Raw genomic sequence first — 20,130 nt, 5'->3', positions numbered from 1 at the left:
GTGATCACTGAAAAAGGCCTCACATTGGTGATACCAGCTCTCCCTGGCTACAGTTTCAGGCTGTCAAAACTCCCACAGCTAAGGAATGTTAAACTGGTCAAAGCTGCCTGTAGTCTTGAAAATCTGTAAGGGTTCCTCTTTTGTACCACATAGGAGGAACTGCAGGCCTGATTTATTTTGATGAAAACGAGCTAGTGCAGGCAACAAGTTTTGCCACCCACCTCTGGATGGCATGACTGAGGGAAACAGTCAGGGTAATGTATCACCAGCATCGCCAGGTGGGTGACGTGGTCAGGACTGAAAAGAATAGGTCTGACATCATTTGTACATTGAGCCCTCTGCTTACACGGCTGTTGAATGTATGTGGAAAATGGTTCCTGCATTACAGGACAACTGGGTGAGGTAGATCACTGCCCGGAGCAGTGAAGTAGTAGGTTACTGCTTTAAAAAAGTAACCAACTACTCTAACTGATAATTCTGTCCTGCCACCCCCACAGCTAAAAGCCAAGAGATTGTGTCTTAAAAGCTCAAGAGATACACCCCCAAAACATAACATAAAAAATAAAAACAAGTCAGCTGATTGGAGATCTAAACTATTCTGACCCCAAGTTTAATGTGTCCAGGCAACAATTCTGCTGTTAACTCTCTGTAGTTGAGCAGGTCGGTTTTGACCTGTTCAGAGAGTAGAGGATGGGATCAGAACACTGCTGCCTGGGATGGCTTTGACTGACTGGGGTTTGTCCTTAGTGCTGGGGCTGCAGTTCACAAGAGGACCATTGTCCTGGTAAGAATTCATCCCACACAACCACTTCCAGATCTCTCAAACTGATTATTCATGAAGAAATTAGATGAGCTACCAACAACAGGCAATACCGTCCACGGCTGCTTAAATGGCCTCCTGGGCTATGGATATCTGAGGGCAATTCAAGAGCCCTGTCATTTCTCTGTCTTGTTAAGGCTGAGTTGGCAACTGGCTCAAGGATCAGGAACCTGAATGTTGGGTTAAGATCATTTTTGCATTTCTCTTCCATTTTTCGATGCATGATGGAGGCTCAGAAACAGCTTGACTAGGAGAACAGCATCTTAGTGACAGGTATGGATAACAACGAAATCAGTGCAAAGTGGCTTTACTGGGAAGAGAACTGAGTTCTTTCTCAGGCTGTAGTTCAGAGCAACCAGCCAGGAAACAGTTGTTGACAGTCTGCTGTGAGGGCAATGCCAGCAAGAGCCCATTGGAGCAAGAACAAGGGTTGCTGCCTCTGGATACGGAACTTAGAAATAGTCTGTGTACCAACTTCAGACCACACCAGACAGAGGCATTTTTTCCTGTTAGTACATAGATACATGCAGTGAGCTTGCCAGAAAAATAATGTCTATGAAAGGAAATAGAAAATAGATCCTGGGCCCACACAGAGTGAAAAACAAATTTTGAATTTGGCCCATGGCAAATTACTGTAGATTACTACTTATTGTGCTCCCCTTCTCTAAAATTCTTCTGTGAGATCCATAATCAGTTTTGAGATGTGTGGAAATCTGCTTAGCATCATGAGCCATGGTTAGTAACCAGAAAGAAAGAAAGAAAATTCACAAATTATTTTCCAGTGTAAGTGGTCAACTCCCTCTTACTCAGCTTGATTAATCTGAGATGTGCACCATAACAGTCCTCCAAAGAGAAACCTTACAAATCTCCTTTCTCACAAAACAAAGACTGTTCACTGAAGTGTTCAGGTACTCAGTTACATTCAACACAAGCTAATTCACTTATCTTCAACAAGTGGGCTATTGATTTTTTGCCTGATTTCTAAGCTGCCCGGGGCTTTCTGAACTACAACAATAGCATCCTGCAGAAAAAAAAAAAAAGAGAGAGAGCGAGAGAGAGAAAGAGAGGAGGAACGCAGTGGAAAATATCCCTTTGCTCATCAGTAATTAGGACTTCATGTTTGCTTAATTCTGTCAGTATATACAGCAAATACATGGTTTAGGAAACTTCTACAATCCTGTTTCACCTGCCCCTATTATATAATTTGATAACACTAACAGAATCACACTTATTTCTGGGCTGAAACTATTGCAGATCACTCTTCGCCATCAAGAGAAAATGTATAATTACTAAGAGTCATTTGCTAATTGTGCTATCCACATTCTTTCAGAGTCACACAGACTTTCATGGCTTTATATTTACCATGTGCAGTCAGAAATGAAATGGCACGTGACTTATGCAATTTTGGTAAAAATATTAAAATGAAAAAATAGATTTAGAGCCACAAGTCATATCCCCTGTTGTGATACAAGCATATGAATTCCACTACATCAGATAATTTAGCCTTTTAGGAGTTTTTATATAAAGATATGCTGTTGCTTTTGCTCCTGCTGGTGCACTGAATGGCTGAAATGTACATTCACAATTTAAGGGTTTAGACACAAATGAACCATAGGAATACTCTTGGTTTTTGAATGTGCCAAAGGAGCTTTTTCATTTGAAAGATGAAATATGCTTGTGTGACAATCTTTGGACCTTTTGCATCTGAGATTTAAGATAAATTTAGCCTACGTTTTAGTAAGCTGCTGCCAGTGCTGGTCATGCACTATTATTATAAACACCTTAATAGAAAATGAATTTAATTTATAAATAATAAAGACTTAATAAAGTTGACTGGATATTGTATTGCTGTAAACAGATTTATAGATAAAACTGATCTTGTAAGCCAATAGACTGTGATTAAACTAACTGTCCTTTAAGTAACAATAACCTTAACAATAGGTTAAGGTTCTGAGGCTTGGGTTCTTATGCAAGTGAACCAGAGTCATTTTTATCCTGATTTTACATACCAAAGAGGAAATCACAAACCTTGGTCTCAAGGCAGAGTGTAACTAAACAGATGTGTCAGGAATATTGCAAACCAGGCTTATCCTTATGCTTTCACACTAAAGAAATATCCCCTTTCACCATTCCCCCCCCCTTTTTCTGTACCTGAAGTGTAAAAATAATGGAAATCTATATACAAATGGGGCCCCACTTTACATACCTATTAAGCTGATTTTTTTTTCCAGGTTTTATTCCCATCTGTATGCTCCCAGTCTTCAAATTTAGTATCTCATGGTCTTTTTTTTTTTTTTTTTTTTTTTTTAAATTCTAAAATGTAATTAAAAGCAAGCAAACAAACAAAAGTTTCTCCTCCTCTCATGTCTTGGCAGAGATGGATGGTGCTGGACTTTGTTAGACAACAATGACAGTGACAGCTTTAGAGAGGCTGCCATGCAGAAGCTCTGACCTCTGAGAGCGCTGCCAGTGTCCCACAGTGATCTTTCCAGTGAAGAAGTCTATGCACCATGTGGGCTGTTTCTAGCGCTGTCTCCCAGTGCATTTAGAGGCTTTTGCAGCAGTAGGAAGGGAGATACAAAGAGGACAGGCTCTTCGTTTGCACAAGATATGTGCTTCTTCCTCTCAATCACTTTGTTTGCCAATTTGTTAACTTAACCTGCTTCCAGCTCTTTCTAATGCCTTTTAAAACATGCATTTTCCAAATAAGAAACACAAAGAGTGTGTACACCCAGCTGGACCATGGCAGAAGATGACTCTCATGGACTCTTGCAATACCATGGCAAAGACAGGCTGCAGCTACAGCAATGCATGATCCCTCCATGCCATCAATACTTGAAGGTGGGGGGAGCAATCTGTCAACTGTGATACAGTTCTAGTAAAGATATATCCTCTGTTCTCTTTGTCAAATTGACACACACAGGTATTTCAATCTATACTTCATGGTTAAAATTGATCCTAGTGAGAGGATATGTGGCTTGATCAAACCTGTGTAGGACTGAATCAAACAGGATTGATGACAAAAAACGTCTGCTTCAAAAAAGCAGGAAGTTTTTCCTGTGGTAACAGGGAGATTGAAGTCTTGGTGAGGGACAGACAGGACAAAAAAAAAAAAAAAAAAAAAAAAAAGCTGACATGACCACTTTGGCACAAATAACCCCAATATTGCTAAAACCAGGAAATATATAAATAATAATAATAAATAAATAAAATAATAAGAAAAGTAAATATATGTAATTTGTTGGCTTTAAAAAAGCTGACTTTTTAAACTGTAGTCTCAATTTCCTCACTACTGTGCTAAGTGTGTAAGTTCATAGCACATTGCCTATAGAGGAGCCTGTGTATATATGTGTGTGTGTGTGTCTTTTAAGACTTAACGAGCTCTGTTCATTTAAGATGAAGTTCTAAAATAAATAGAACTATAAGCACAAACAAGTTTTTGGAGTGGTGACCCAAAATAGTCAGGATTCAACTCCATTTATCAGTGATAAAAGGGTAAAATTCAATATTGTATAAATAAGACTACAGAAGTGTTGTATTTAGATTAAATTTAATATAGAAAAATGACAGTTTTTATTTATCCCTGTGTAGTCATAAAGTAATGTTAACTGGATCATAATTTTCACATTATAAAGGATCTGACCAGACAACCAGCAGGTTATTAGCCTGGCAAACAGTCATAAATTTAGTGAATATTTCAGAGCCAAGATTCATATGCGCCTGCCAGCAAAGACTTACTTTCCCCAAAATTTTTCTGGGTATCAAATCATAACTTTAAATTATCACACATTTGAGCCTTAAAAGATAAGGTTAAGAAGATATCCTATAACGAAGATGTATTCTAAGAATAATTTGAATTGTCATAAGGCAAAAACAGAGTTGCCAGTCCAGTTTCAATCTTCCTTCTGTGATAAATTTGCTTGCTTCACCTTCCTCACCCACTAAATCGGACTTGGCTGTTGTCTGATGGTCATTTTGTATTTTCATGCCAAAGAAAACAATTAATTTGAAGAATAAAATAATGAAAATGCTGTTGTAAAAAAGTCATTTTATATTGGTTCTGGACTTAGAACAAGATATGTTGTTTTAGGGTGAGATCCTGGCAACAGCACATCATTACTGCTGTTATACAGGAATCTCGAGCTTATTCAGAGAATTATGATAGAGAAGATGGGAGGATTCAGACTTTTGTAACAACTGACAGAACCAAATGGAAAACGAGCCAAGAAGTAAAAATACACATCATCATTACGAGTTTAGGTTTTTATGACATGTAAGTTTGGGAATCACTTTTGTCTTAACGATAAAAACAACTAACATGGTTTACAGATATTCTGAATTCCTTCCTTTGAAGACAAGGATGGGATGCTTAACTGCTGCTGGAAATCTGACTTGATGAGAGCATTGGGACTGGTTTGCTGTCTCCAAATACAAGGGGCTGATGTCCCGGTAGTGACCAACTCCCACTTCCCTATGGTAGGATTACAGTTTTGCCTCCATACTCTTCCTGTAGTTTTATAATGACTATCCCATCTTAGCCCGAAAACAAATGAGCACATTAAGTATTTGGTATAAATACAAATATTATAAAGCAATTTATTATTTGTCCTTCCATAAAGATTTCTAGATGAGTACTCTTTAAGACCCTGTCCTAGAAATTTCAGTCTATCAATCATCAGCAGGAGTTCTAATGATAGTTATAAAAATGTGAATTATGGGCATGTGTCTAACCAGTATGGATTTTGGCAAAATAAAAATACATAAGATACTCTCCAATCTATTATTGCCCACAAATGCAGGAAAAGACATTACAATGTCAACATTTTCCAACCATATAGCACAGATACTTCCTGTAATACCCAGAGAAAAAAAAAAAAACTACAGTAATCTAAGATTCTAATCTCTATAAGCCATTGAAGAAGGCAGTTTTATTAACAGCATCAATAGCATGCCCAAAAAAAGATTTAAAAATGGATAGGAAACAATGACCCTTGAAGAGCTGAAAATGTTACACAGGGCTAGCTTAGGTAATCATTTAAAACCAAATAGTAAAACTCAATGAGGAACCTTAGCACATCTAACACAGCATTCAAAAAACCCTGGCAACATAATCCCATGCAGGAATATTTACTCCAGTTACATACGCAATCAAATGAAGCAGGTTTCAACATTAGGCAGTTAAGCTGTATGTGCAATGTAGCTTAATAAATGATATTTCAATTGTGGAAATCTAGAACAAGGAGTCCCTGTTCTGCCTCCTTGCCATTCCCCTCAGGACAAAATGCAAGCCCAGGCAAAGATGGTGCTGTTGGAAAAATATATAATTTAGAAGCACATATCTCATTTTCAAAAGTGATTCATGCACTTGGATGTATAAATACCACCGAAATTTGGTAAGATTCAGGAAATTATTTTGTTTTAATTAGGAATTAGGCTCCTACCATACTTAGTCTTTAAGCAACACTGACAGTATTTTCAAAGCTATTTGGAAACTTCAAAGGGAAGCTATGGGCTCACTGTGATTTTCAAAAGCACATGAGCAATGTAGAGGCTTAACTTCCTGGGCTGCATGAATTTTGTTTTTAAAATCTTGAGATACTTATTTGTAGTTCCAAGCACCTAAACCATGTATTTGATAACACAGTATCTAATAATTTAAGTGTATTTGTTCTTTCTGTTTCTTAAAGAACACCAAAAGTACCATAGAAATGTCAAAAACTAACAGATGATAATTTTCTGAGTTTTTCATTGTAGTTCAAGTAACTGTCATATAGACCCTCTTGATCCTTCCACCTATGCTAACATGTTAGATATTCATGCAAATTTTAGAAGCAGGCTGTCAAATTAATAACAAATTTAACAAAACATAATTAACTTACACTAAAAGCAAACAAACAAACAAAAGCCTAAAATTCTACACTTCCTAGTTGTAAACTTCCTAAAATTCTCCTCCTCTGCATTCTAACCAATATTTAGCTTATGCTGCAAATTTATGTAGCAATGTGAAGCATGGGGTGCTTGTGTTTTTTATTTATGTTTTCTAAAAAAAAAAAACAACTGAATGACATGGCAAAACACAGCATGGAATTTTGAACAAAAGGGTATACCCAAGAGCTGAGATTTACATAGTCCAATATAGTGTTAATCTCACCTTTCCTTACTTTTCCACAGGAAAAAATAAATAAATAAATAATCTTTTAAACAGTCAGGTTTCCTTAACCATTATTATTTAGCTACCCCAGTCCTTTGTGTTTTCCAAAGAAAGAACTGCTGATGATTGATATTCCTGTTTGCAAATTTACCACAATTTTTTCATCCTATTCTTGTTAGCATATTAACACATCTACATGTTCTACATTAAACTATATGCATAATGCACTTATGCTTTATGAAGTCTGTGTAGTTAATTAAGGATTTCTATTTACCTTGCTACTTTTTCCTGCTTTCTGGCTATTCAGATGTCAAAGAAGGGCCTGTACCTTTGGACTGGCTGATCCCTGGCTGCAGTATACAGAGAAATGTTAGAACAAGAGGAAGGGATGCAATGTAAGTCATTCTACCAAGAGCAAACTTTTTCCAGATATATTCCTGCTTATCATTCTTCTTGGATTTATACAGAATATGGAAAGATTTGAGCTGGTGTTCGATATTCAAAGTAATTTACATCCAGCCGTCTCATTTCCCTTTCAGGGATGTTGTGGTGCTGAAAAAGAGCTCAAAGCTCCTGCTTGTTGTTGTCTGTTACTCTAATCTCAAGAATTACCAGTACAGTCAATATCGTGAAAAACTGAGACATACTTTTCTATGTAATGGTACCCTTCCCACTTATGCCATAACTAGCTCCTGTGCAAGAAAGGTATCTCCCTGTGAGACTGTGCAACAGTGCTGCAGTTTTCTAAGACAACGGTTCGTTACACATTATACTCTAGGAGAGATGTGCGCAAACACTGCAAACTTTGCCTTACACAGTTGCACTACACTTTTGCATAGAAAAGCTATGAAACTAATACTGCCTTAATACCACCTTTCTCCTATTAAATATATATATATACATTTATCAATACTAAAATCAAGCTGTGTAGTGTACCAACAAGTGACACTTCCCAGTGAGGTGAATATTGTTTATAGTTCTTTCAAGTCTGAGTGATTGCTTACAGGTCTTCCTCAAGATGACTTGCTCATGAATCATCTTTGAGCCTTTATTCCACAAAAATCAAGATGATGACTCTTACTGAGAAACAAAAGACAATTAAGGTCAAAAGTGGACACCTGAGGGTCAGACTGGATAGCATTATGAATGCATAATTTTGAGTATTTTTCTTTATGCTTTAGTTTATTTGGACTTAACCTTCAGTGAAAGCTAAAGCAGCAGGACAGAATTTACACTCTATATTTACACATTCTAGCTGACAGTAGCTCTGCTTTTCCTCTGTCAGACCTCACAACAGCAGGATCTGCTGCGTATGAACGGGTAAAGCAGACGAACGTCCATCAGTGAGTAGGTTAATACTGCTAAACTGATTCAACTTTAGTGTGACTTGTTTTTTAACCCACACTTCAGGAGGTGTCTACGTGATATCTAATATGTATGAGGCACTATACACCATACAGTACTTACAGTGAATTTTTAAAAGCTACTCCTTTTATAAGTTAAAACCTACAGTACATTTTTAACCAGTTCTTGAGTATTCTAAAAGAAAATGTTTTCTTTTTCCAAGCCAGAACTGGTCATTTCTTCTACAGAATATGATGTTTGAAAATCAGTTCTTCCTATTATAGATTTCTCCCTCAGCTTGTAGAAAATCCATGATTCCCTAAACATTGGTCTTTGAAAGCACATTGACTAAAATCTTCATGCCTAATTCATGAAGTGTAGTCTGGAGATTAGTGGAGCTGGACATAGACCAGGAATACTTTATCATATTCTAATAAGCAGAGGCTGAAAATTGCATTTCTAAAGCTACAGTATTAAAGGGCACACTGCAAAACATGACCCAAACATAACTCAGTAGTCCTACACTGTCTGTAAAGGCTTTGATATGATAAAGTATGCTGACGAGGGGAATAAACACAACTAGAAATTTCTATATTTAAGAAGAGGGGGAAAAACAGCAAACACTCCATGTATACATCAAAGCTTATATTGTATATTATAAACTTATATAATGTGATCCCAATGGAACAACCCTTGTACTGTTATCGATTATTTGAACACACCAAGGAACATCATTGCAATAACATAAAATTAGGCTTATGTAGCAACTGTAACAGTAAAAACAGTCTAGTAAAAATAGTCTATAAGGCTAATGTAATCATTACCATAAAACTCTTAATGACTTCTTGCCATATAATACACCAGAAAAATGTGAAAACTAAAATTACCAGAGGAAAAACATGAACATATTTGACTTATGATGTTTTTGTTTTTTAAAAAATAAATTGCTCACCACCTCTTTTGTTTGGTTCCGTTGTTGTTTTGTGTGTTTGGTTTATTTTGTACAACATAACTAGATTTTAAAAGGGAAAAAGGAATGATATATGAGAGGGTTTCTGATTACTCCATATAATGATCTGTGGATGGTAAAAGATCTCAGAAAAGGATCTTTTCACATACTAGATTTTTCTTCCCATTTAGAAGGGAGTGAACGGACATCTCTCCCATCTCCTCTCATCATGGGAGCATATTACAGTTTGGAAAGAAGATGTATACTGAACAGAGCTGGATTTGGGAACACCACAAATCACACTGGAAAGACAGAAAAAACCATGGAGCACTACACTATTTCTATACGCCTTTTCCACCTTGCTTAGCAAGTGCAGTTGGCAGAACATTTCCAAGAAAGGCGTCCCAGCAAGAGGCAGAAGAGGAGATGGGGCTGTTCCAGAGGCACAGGGAGCACCCACAGTGATCCCCTCTCACCTGAACATGCATGCATTTTCTGAACATTGCTCTGGCATCCATGCCTGAATATCTGTCACGGTTCCTGTCCCTATGCCTCTTCCTCGTTTGTTCACTTCATAAAACCTCCATAGAAGTCCAGCCCTATTTACACACTGAGGACTGTCTCTAGATTAATTTATAAATTAATTAGAATCAAGTTGTTGCTAACCTAGGGAAACGGTGCCATGTTCTCTAATGCAAGGTGGCTGCTCATTACACAAGTAATCAGACTGGGAAAGGTGTGAAAAGTAGCTCACAACACCTATAAATGTACAACTAAATAGTATAAACTGAGAAAATACTAAAATTATCAGAACCTATGTTCATAGCAGTCTTCTGTTCGTACTGATACCTAATGCCTGATTACTTCTCGCACTTTACGATAGGATTTCAGCAAGTGAAATATGACTCACAAAAAATGACTCACTGAATTATCTCAGGAATCACAATCAACTTTTCTTCAAAACAGATGTCCCTCTAGACTCTACAGCATTGCTATAAGACTTCTATTTTCCACATTAGCAGTGGTCATGGTGCACAAAGCTTGAAGGGGCAGGGTGGCTGTATTAAGAAAAAATGAAAAGAACAAAAGAGTATTTGGTCAAACCTGCAAGACTTTGAATGAGTGAAAACCATCAGTCACAGTGACCAACAGACCCTGGATGTATAAACAAGGTAGAAATGATAGTCAATAAAATCACAGTTAGGTACACTGAGTGTCAGCGTTCCTGTGTGCTCACAATCAAGGAAGTCATTAACTAAAATTCTCCACCGCTTGCTTTCATTTATATTTTCCTTTAAAAAAAAAAAAAAAAAAAAAAGTCTTCTCCAGATGATTCAACTAGGACTATCTTTAACAAAAAGCAGTTCCAATTACTGACTATGGTGCAATAGAGATCAAGAGTCAGAGAGCAGGAAGGCCTACTAGCTACTTTTGAAATTAAAGTGGAAGGTGTAAAATCAACAGGTTTACAAATAAGTTAAATGATTGGAAACTGTTCTTCACACCCAGACAACTTATAGAAAGGATGATGTATAAGCTAGCAGCATTTTGTACTCCAAAGCTCTTTCCAAAAAATAATCCTTAGTGTTGGAAATGTACAGAGAACTAATCTACCTCCTACAGAGTTAGATGTGACTGCTAAGTGGCATGTCTTATAGTTTCTGGTCTCCTCCCCCAGTGAAAAAATAGCCTAAGCATAACACAGGAAGAACACATTATCCCCATTTAATATGAAGAGTAATCTTCTCTTTCTTTAATTTCATTTGAAAACTGTAAGAGCACATTTAAAAGCAACAACCAAAATCTCACTCTTCATTTCATACATTTCACATAGTACTTAGCTTTGTCTCTTTCCAGCCTACCTTTACATTTTCTTCCATCATCCTTGTCATTACAGCTTTTTTGGATATTTCACACCTTGCTCTCTGTCCCTAGGTTTTCATGGTTTTTATCCAAGTTGGCTGTGCTTCAGACGTTTATTATTACTACACCATTTATGGAATCATGGAAAGAAAAGAGTCATGGGTGAAGTTGCAGAGAGTTCAGTCTCTGAAAAACAGGAGTATCTGATGCCTCCTGAAATTACAGCAACAGAAATGCAGCAACTTGACTGGCATTGATATCACACCTGACAGTTGGCTTTAGCCCATGACCCAAGTTAATATTCAGAAATTAAGTTCAAAAGGGTACCTTTACTGTTCATGTAAAGGCACCTCTCATAACAAAAGACAACAGAAATGCACAGTAAGACAACAACTGTTGCTTCTTCCAGGAAACCTTGGTTTACTTGGCTTACTGCAGGGCAGCATAGCACTTCTTTCTGAATACTTTCCAAATATATCCAACGGAATACAAGCTTCTCTGCAGTTCACTAGGAATGTGTACAACTGTATTGGATAGCTTATTGAAAAACGGCTCTTTTAAAAATTCTTCAGTATGAACTCTGAGAATTTTCATATACACCTACACACAAATCACCCTGATGATTTAGTTAGAGTAAGTTTGCCAACAAACACAAGCTTTCCTCCTGTATCTTCTAAATTTACTGGTTTCACTCCTATAGTGATATAGAGCACAAACTTCTTTAGAGCTCCTCATTCCAAACATCCATCATTCAGAGACATATCAAAGAAAACCTCTGCAAGTGTACAAAGGTTTAAGTGTTGAAAATTGATAGCTGCAGAATGAGCCCTTCATTACCAAAGAAGTGAAAAATGCAAGCTTCTTTGACATTTATTCAGGTATATTTTTGTTAACACTGTATGCACTACCTGCATATAAAAAAATGTTTCCTATTTTTTGGAAATAGTTATTTCTATACAGGAATTATACCTTATTATAAGAAAATGCCTGTAAATGCACATAAAACACAGAAAATTACCTCCTGACAGTGGTAGGTTCCTATATCTTAGAATATTTTTACATACATATGAATGAAAAAGGCTTTGGCAGAAATTTTGTAATACAGTATAGACCAAGTGTCCTGCATTTTGTATGGATATAAAGCCTTTTATCTTAATCTGTATGAACACAAGACATCATCCATGATAAATGCCCTTCTCTCTCTGTGACATTTCCCTCATGCTGTTTTCCATACCTAACAGGTACAAAGCACACCATATGTGAAAAGAAAAAAAAAAAAAAAAAATTTTGCCTGATCAGTGTCTGTATACAGTAATCAGAGAAAAAAAGTGAATGGCTCTTATAATGACGTTTTATAGCTTACTTTGAATTAATAAGACAGTTATTTTGAAAAATTCATGTAAGTTTAGAAGCAATTATGAATGGAAAGGAAAATGAAAAAGGGTGAATATTACTGGCTTGAGATTTGTTCATTTGAGAGTTGTATTTTTTCTACCATGCCAGATTCCTGAAAGAGATGCAGCGTGGTTGAGCTGTGCAATAAATGCTTCTGCAAAATTACTCAACATCCTCGCGAACCAGTCTGGCAACTTAAAGTTGAGCGTATTTATTTCTAAAAGGCATCTACTGCATTTTCTGTGAATACTAAGATGTTAAGGATATTTTTGAACCGCTTTCTATACTACAATACTGTGAAATCGAACTCTTGCTATGAGAAACTTTTCTTCTTTTATTTTACACTCTTGAAAAATAAATCATTTAAACATTTAGCACACATAAATAAAAAGGAGAAAGTATTGAAGGAGATAAAACCTCTGCAGAAATAATAACTGAAACCCAAAACAAGAACCACAACAAATAGATGTTAATTTTAAAAACATGTCTTCATTCTGTGAGCAAGCCTCCTACCAACTGGCATTACCATTTAGCAGGATAGGTCATGTAACTTAAAACAGAGTTAAACATATCATTGCTCGTCCCCCTTTTTGACATACTAAATAATATTCCTAAGCTTCTAACACTCCTTTCACTCACTTTGGATATTTTATGATTTTAAACAGAAGGTTCCTTCTTCAGTTTCTAGTGCCTCCATAATGCTAGAAATTCCAAGTAAATTTCCCCCAAGTAAACAGCCAAATAGCCAATTCTTGCAGGACTGAGGGTTTTTGTTTGATTGTTTGTTCTCCCCTCAGTGCTCCCCCCCCCCCAAGGAAAGGGGAGTGGAGAGGAGGAAAATAACCTTAACTTTGGTATTTTAATGATGACACATAAGTTGTTCATGTCAAAATCAAAACTCTGAATTTGACCTGAAAAACTGTGGTGCCATATTCCACAGGAGCCTCACTAAGGAGCACACCTTATAAAATAATTTGAACTTTCTTGATTTTGTTTATTAGTAAGAAGAGTTGCAACAGGAATTATGGTTCCTGAAAAAAAAAAAATAATAAAAATAAAATAAAATAAAATAAAATAAAATAAAATAAATAAAAGGAAAATCTTCAATTCCTCATGTTTTCATAGATACTTTGTCTCACAAATTAACTTTAACTTTTTCACTGACATTAACCCTACAACACTGATGTAGCTCCATCAGGAAAGCACAACTAACAACATGATATGGACCTCTCAGCCTTCTGCCTGATCAAGATACTATCCACATTTACAGGTGGAAGGACTTATTTTCTGTGAGAATTATCCACAACTGCATGGCTATAGGAACTTTTTTTTTATTAAAAATATCAAACATCACAATACCCATAATGCAGCTTTAAGACTTAGAGAAATCGGAGTCATAAAACTTCATCTGTTCACAGACGTTTGAACACACTGTTTATGCTCAGACTTCATACTCTGCACAGTTTTTTGCAACCCCAGAGATAGATTGTGATAGAGAATTTCTGGCAGTTTGGTCTCCCAAACTGCCATGTCTTTTTTACTAAATTATCTCCACATACCTCTTAAAATAACATATGATCTATAATTCTAGTCTGAGTGCAAATATTTCTGTATTTTACCATGAGGATTTACGTCACATTAACAACACAAACATACAATATTTATTCCTTTCCAGATTCTTTTTTTCGTGCAACTTCTCACAATCCTTTAGCTGCTTTGGCATTAACTACTAAAATGCTAGAATGACAACCATGCCAAGGAGCAACTCAGGTGAAGTACAATTTATCCTATATTGTGCAAATGCAGCCCTCAAGAATTTCAAGTGTGAACTAAGACCTGAAAGGACTTTCCACAATGTCAAAAGAGCACTTGTGTGGAGAAGACACACTGCACCTCCCTGTTTGGTGATGAGACACTAACCAGCTTTACTTCTGATAAGATGCTTTACCTGAGGTATTCAATTATATCCCTACCAGACTATGCTGAAGGAATATTTAAAGTCTGCTTTGCCCTTGACTCTTGATTCTGCATGTCAAAAACACTTAACTCAAACCCTTTTGGATTACCAATACTGCATTAAGTTCATTGACTCCTGTACCAGATTATCCAGGACCAGATGAACTGATATCACACTAACCGATATTGATGCTGTTTTAATATTAGACAAAAACAGCATGGCTTTACAAACATTTTAATTATTTTGAGGGGGTGGGCTAGGATAGAATAAACAGTTCCCTCATGCAACCTGCAGTCTAGTATTTTATAGAATCCTCCCTTGAAACTGGTGTGAAAATTCAGAAATTTAGTGACACGTATCCTGAAGAAAATGCTTTTATTTGAGAATTTTTGGTTTATGAAACCACAAAACTGTCCACACTAATCTACAGCTCCCCTTGCTGGGTCAGTTGCTGAATTGCATTTGAGCTGTGGCAAACAAATAAAGTATTTGATACAACTAAACTTACAAAATGTGCATCATAGGCATCTACTGTTGTGCACAATAAGCCTCTGTGCTATCCGTGTTGCCTAGAGATGGAGCTTCACCAGCACAAGACAAATTTCAGACCACACTTCAGTGCTGCAACTGAAGAGATGACAGAATCAAAAAACAAAAACACATACCAGCTTCTTTCTGCCTCCTAAATTTCTACAGACTCCCTTGATTAGTACAGGCAATCCTCACTTCTTGTCCTTAACCCTCTGAAAGATCTCAATGAACAGGCTGTTACTCAGAACACCATTCTGAATGGAACTGATAATCTCTTAACAGCTATACTCAAAAGCAGAACCAGTCCTCGTTCCCTTACTAGAAATGGGCACACCACAAGACAACTTGTTCAGGCCACATGCAGTTACTGTTCTGTTTCCTTCATCAGAAGTAGTTAGTGCTACTGTTTGTGAACCCTATGAGCTTTTTTACTTTAATAAATCTTAAGTGTCCCAGAAAACCTGACTTTTTTGCAAAGTACATTATTTCTCTCATCAGTTATTCAGATATGCCCATAAACACATTGTGAGGGTTTTTCTTGAAATGGCTTAATAGTTTTCCTAACAAAGAGTAAAATATAATCCATATCCCAATCAACTAATCACTAATGCAACAGCAATTCCTTAGATTTAACACAGTTTCTCATTCCAAACGCAAGGTACAATGATTCTAGGATAGAATTCCCCCTATAGATTTTTTTTTTCCCTTGACCTTTCAGTTACAATTTGCATTTTCAGGTAATTCAGAGCACCTTCTATGCTTTTGTCCTAACAAGTTTAACTACATTAGCTGTCTTGACATTGCTGTGGAGATATAACTGAGAATAATATGGCTGGAGTGTAAATCCTATTGCAATGGTTTTCCCACAAACATGAGAGTCTCTCTCACATTGGTATGAATATGAACACAGACACAGGTGTATAATACATGGTGCTGTAGAAGTTTTGTTAAAAAAAATATCAAAACTTCTATCCAAAGAAAATAATAACATAGGCAACCATACTTTCTAACGATGATTTATCTGAACCTAATGAAAAAATGGAAATATGATACATTTTTTCTGGTTAAAATCAGCACATACAGACACAGAGTAATTAGGATTGGTTATTTGGATAAGAAAGATTTTCATGTTTTTTTTTCTCTTCAGTCACTCTCTGTTCATGTCATCAAATTAAATAAAAAAATAAAAATAGAAAAAGAAAAAAGAAAACAAGCACATGTAGGTCAACAAGCATCCAAATAAAAATTACAGATCTATTTTTTATATGCCTCTGACACCCTTTTGACCATGTATTGACCATTTGTGACCATTTTGCTCAGACTAAATCAATCAATAAGTTGCTCATCCAGAATGTAAAACTGAATTTTTAACTGTTATAAAATTGATAATTCAGAAAATGAGATGAGATGAGAAGAAGATGGTATAGCTATAAACTCACAGTTTGCATATTAAGAAAGCTGTGTGATCCAATCACATTGGAACAATAACTACTAACTTAAAAATTATTATAGCTTTTAGCAAATGAAAGATTTTAAAAATGTTTTGATACTCAAAGGTAAATTTGACATATTTGTCAATTTTCAAAGGAGTCTGGAGTGATTAGATTTAGAGGTCAGTCACTTAAAGGTCACTGTGAGACCACAGATTTTACTTTCAAATTATGAGCAAGAAAAATGATAACCAAAACTTTGCACACACAAAGTGACTGGTTGGTAGAGGGATTTGTGAAGTTAGTCTCACTCATTAAAACAGACCCCCACTTACCAGATAATTTTCCTGATAAATAACCTTGATAGATAAAGGCAAAGAACATAGACGATTTACTGCTATTACAAACTTCTTCAAACTGTGTGCCAACACTCATCCTCTTCAAAATAAACCAGGGAGCACTAGGTCTCACGTTACAAAGCATACTATTCCAAAAAGCTAACAATAAATCTAAAACAAAAATCAATACTATTAATTTGTGAGATGGATGCTAAAAAAATCAAAGCTGCCATCACTCAAAAGTGTTAAAACATAAACACAATGGAAATCATAAATGTGCTTTAAAACTCAATTTAAAAATACCAATTACAAGCTTTTCTAATCTAAATTTAAGACCCCTGTTGCTTATTTATTCCTATGAAAAAGGATACAGCAGATGAATTGTGAATTATGTTAACAGTCATTTTCCCAACCACAGAAATTGTTGGCTTAATGCCCAATGAATACAATAGCCACATGTTCACAATCTTTAATTATCCAATTAATGTAGTGTCGTTTTAGCAATTAGTTCAGATGACCATATGTAACTTTTTACAAATAGCTCTTTCTTACTATGACCAGAATGCCAAATGTACCAAAATGTGTTTATATTAAATGCCCAACTTGAACATTAAAAGGACTTACATAATTACCTATGTTTAACATACTGTGACTTGTACTATTAGATGCTTTCCAAAACGGATTTAGTTTCATAAGTAAGGTTGATTTTTGCAGACTTGTTCTGTCTTGCAGTCAAAACTCCACATTTTGTTTTTTTCCTGTAATGTTAAAACAATGTCCTAATGAGGTCAAACCACAACTGTCAAAAAAAAATTTGGATCCATTTTGGTGTTTTTTTTTTTTTGAAATAAAAATTGAAAACCAGCTTGGTATAGTCTATGCACAGACTGTGCAAAAGCTTCACCCCCACATTTCTTACAATGCTCTACAGATGAACCACTTGCATTAGCCTCTGAGCCATGGCACGGTGTTCGTGGGAAGGACACGGGAATGGCAGATACCTCCCCATTTTGTGGTATCACAACACAATCCCAAGCGAGCTGCACGCTCGTGCTGGTTTGGTGCCAGGTGGCTGTCAGGTCAGTGCTGCAAAGGCAATGAGCTGAGGCACAGCCGGAGCATTGTGTCCCTTCATCGACCCGGAGCAGGCGGAAGGAGACAAGGGTAGGATCCTACCAGCACAGAAGAACCTCAAGAGACACCGTGTCTCCTTCCTGTAAGGCCATATTGAATGTGATTTAGCTCAGCAGACCTAATTCTCATACTCAGTGTTATCTCATCCTTTATAGCTTAAGTTACGCTCTAGAAGGAAGGAAGACAAGGATGTAGATTACATTACACCTTCCTTTTTGGAAGCATATAGCACAGGACACTGTTGGAGAATAGACATTGGCTTACAAGGAACCAACATGAAAATTGTCTTCCTGGGACAGGTTTGATTGAACACGTAAATCTTTTATTCCTTATGTAAGGAACGTTGCCGCATTCCTTACAGTATGAAGTTCCCTATATTCTCATTGATTGAGGATCTGGTTCCAAAAACAAGTTCTAGGTGCTCTGATGACAGAAGTCTAAAAAACACTAACAAAGAGCAGAGACTGGCAGAGCTAATTCCCAAGAGCAGTGAAATGCAATATAAGAAAAAGCAGAAGATGAAGGCAGAATGTCTGCTTGAAATTAATACAACATATTTTGTTTATTACCTGGACATCACTGGCACTACCTGGCATTAAACACATTCAGAGAAAACTATTTTCTGTCATAGTACTTCTCTGCAGCAAAAAGATAAGTTATTTTCTCCTGAAGATACTCAAATTATAATCACTAGTATAAGGGTAATTATCGAAGAAGAAAAAGGAAAAAGCCATTGCTGTGTAAATGTGTCAAATTTCAATTGTTCATAAGCTGTGTTTAGATGAAGGTGTACAAACAGACACATAGGTCTTTATTTCTCCGTAATTGGCTTCAGGTATCTCTAAGGACTCTTTTAATATATAAAAACTGTAACTATTTTAATGTAAAATCCATATCAACCTAAATGAATAGCTTAGCGTTACATTTTTTGTCACTATAATTTATGAATACCAACACCGGTGAATCACAAGACATACAGTGGTAGATCATTTTATTTGTGACAAAGGCAATTTTTCTGCACCTTTTACTCTGTTATTCACTTTCACAACTTGTCCATATTTCACAGGTCCTGTTTTTATACTAGGGTTTTAGGAAAATAAATGGAAGTTTCAGACCTCTGTTCTCTGATACAAACTACAGCTTCTAAGATAAGTTTCTTATCAACCACAAATCTGCTAAAACAGTTGGATTCAACAAGACCTGTTAAGGTTCCTTCAGCTTATACACTTACTTGAAACACTGGAGGTATTTAGTATTTATTTATTAGGATAATTTCCTCTGAAAACAAGAGAAGTTAGCCCTGACCACTCAAAAAACAGATAATGGGATATAAACTTTTTGGGAGGGGAAAGAGAGGTAAAACATTTTTAACTTGACTTGTACGATACATTCTCAGACAAAACATAGTAAGCCCTTTCAGCTCTGTATTCATTTACCCTCAGATTTGCACAGCATAGCTCTGATTAAAATCCAGCTCTCTGTAATGATTATTTGAGTAATGGCCTTAGGAGGATGAAAATGCAATAGAGATGAGTGATTCCATGTTCGGCCACAGCCAACGAACTCCTGCATGTGGACACATATTAGGACAAGCAAATAATACCTGGATATTAAGATTTGCTATAGCCTAGGCTTTTCTGCAGAAGTTTGTTTGAAGAATGAAGGACTAGAGGAGGTACTTCCTCCCTTTCAAACGCAGAGTATATTGAAGCCTCTTTAAAAAATTCATACAGTAGAATCATTCAATGCAACTGTAAGAAGAAAACTGTCAGACAACATTCCCAATTCAATATTACATTGTGCTTCAAGAAAAGATTTCCATATATTCTAGATTAAAAAAGTCTCATAAATAAATGATAATCCATTGCTTGCACTGAAAAATGAAAAATAATTTTCTGTTTGCATTTTACTCTGCAGAGTAAAATTTAATCTCTCTTTTAATATAGTCTTTGTATATACAGAGAAGTAAAAAGATGTAACCTTATGAAAATCGATTTTTTTACATGGTTAAAAATATTTGTATCTGTGTTTATCTAGAAATCTTACTTTTATGAGTGCTGGAATACACCACATATTGATAACTTAAACACATTATTCCAAACAAATTATGATAATGTTATTTTTTAAAAAAGAAGGGAGAAAATCTAGGTTTTTAACACTAAGCAGGACAGAGACAATGATGAAGAAAAGGGAAACTCCTAAGAGGTTGCTACCTCTG

The 20,130-nt window shown here is 36.1% G+C and overlaps 1 protein-coding gene across 3 annotated transcripts in view; it reads right to left on the bottom strand.

The window, feature by feature from the left end:
• Positions 1 to 20,130, bottom strand: part of WWOX (WW domain containing oxidoreductase) — a 506,706-nt gene that overhangs the window by 291,620 nt on the left and 194,956 nt on the right. The window contains exon 9 of one of the 3 annotated variants that reach the window (XM_035336417.1): positions 3,130 to 5,359. The exons of the other annotated variants lie outside the window; for them this stretch is intronic. Coding sequence (XP_035192308.1) covers positions 5,345 to 5,359 — 15 coding nt within the window. The 3' untranslated portion in view covers positions 3,130 to 5,344. Of the gene's footprint in view, positions 1 to 3,129; positions 5,360 to 20,130 lie in introns of those variants that run through there. 3 annotated transcript variants of the gene reach the window in all.

Source organism: Oxyura jamaicensis, chromosome 11, assembly GCF_011077185.1.
Source record: "Oxyura jamaicensis isolate SHBP4307 breed ruddy duck chromosome 11, BPBGC_Ojam_1.0, whole genome shotgun sequence".
Classification (NCBI taxonomy): domain Eukaryota; kingdom Metazoa; phylum Chordata; class Aves; order Anseriformes; family Anatidae; genus Oxyura; species Oxyura jamaicensis.
This window is presented reverse-complemented; position numbering and strand designations above follow the sequence as displayed.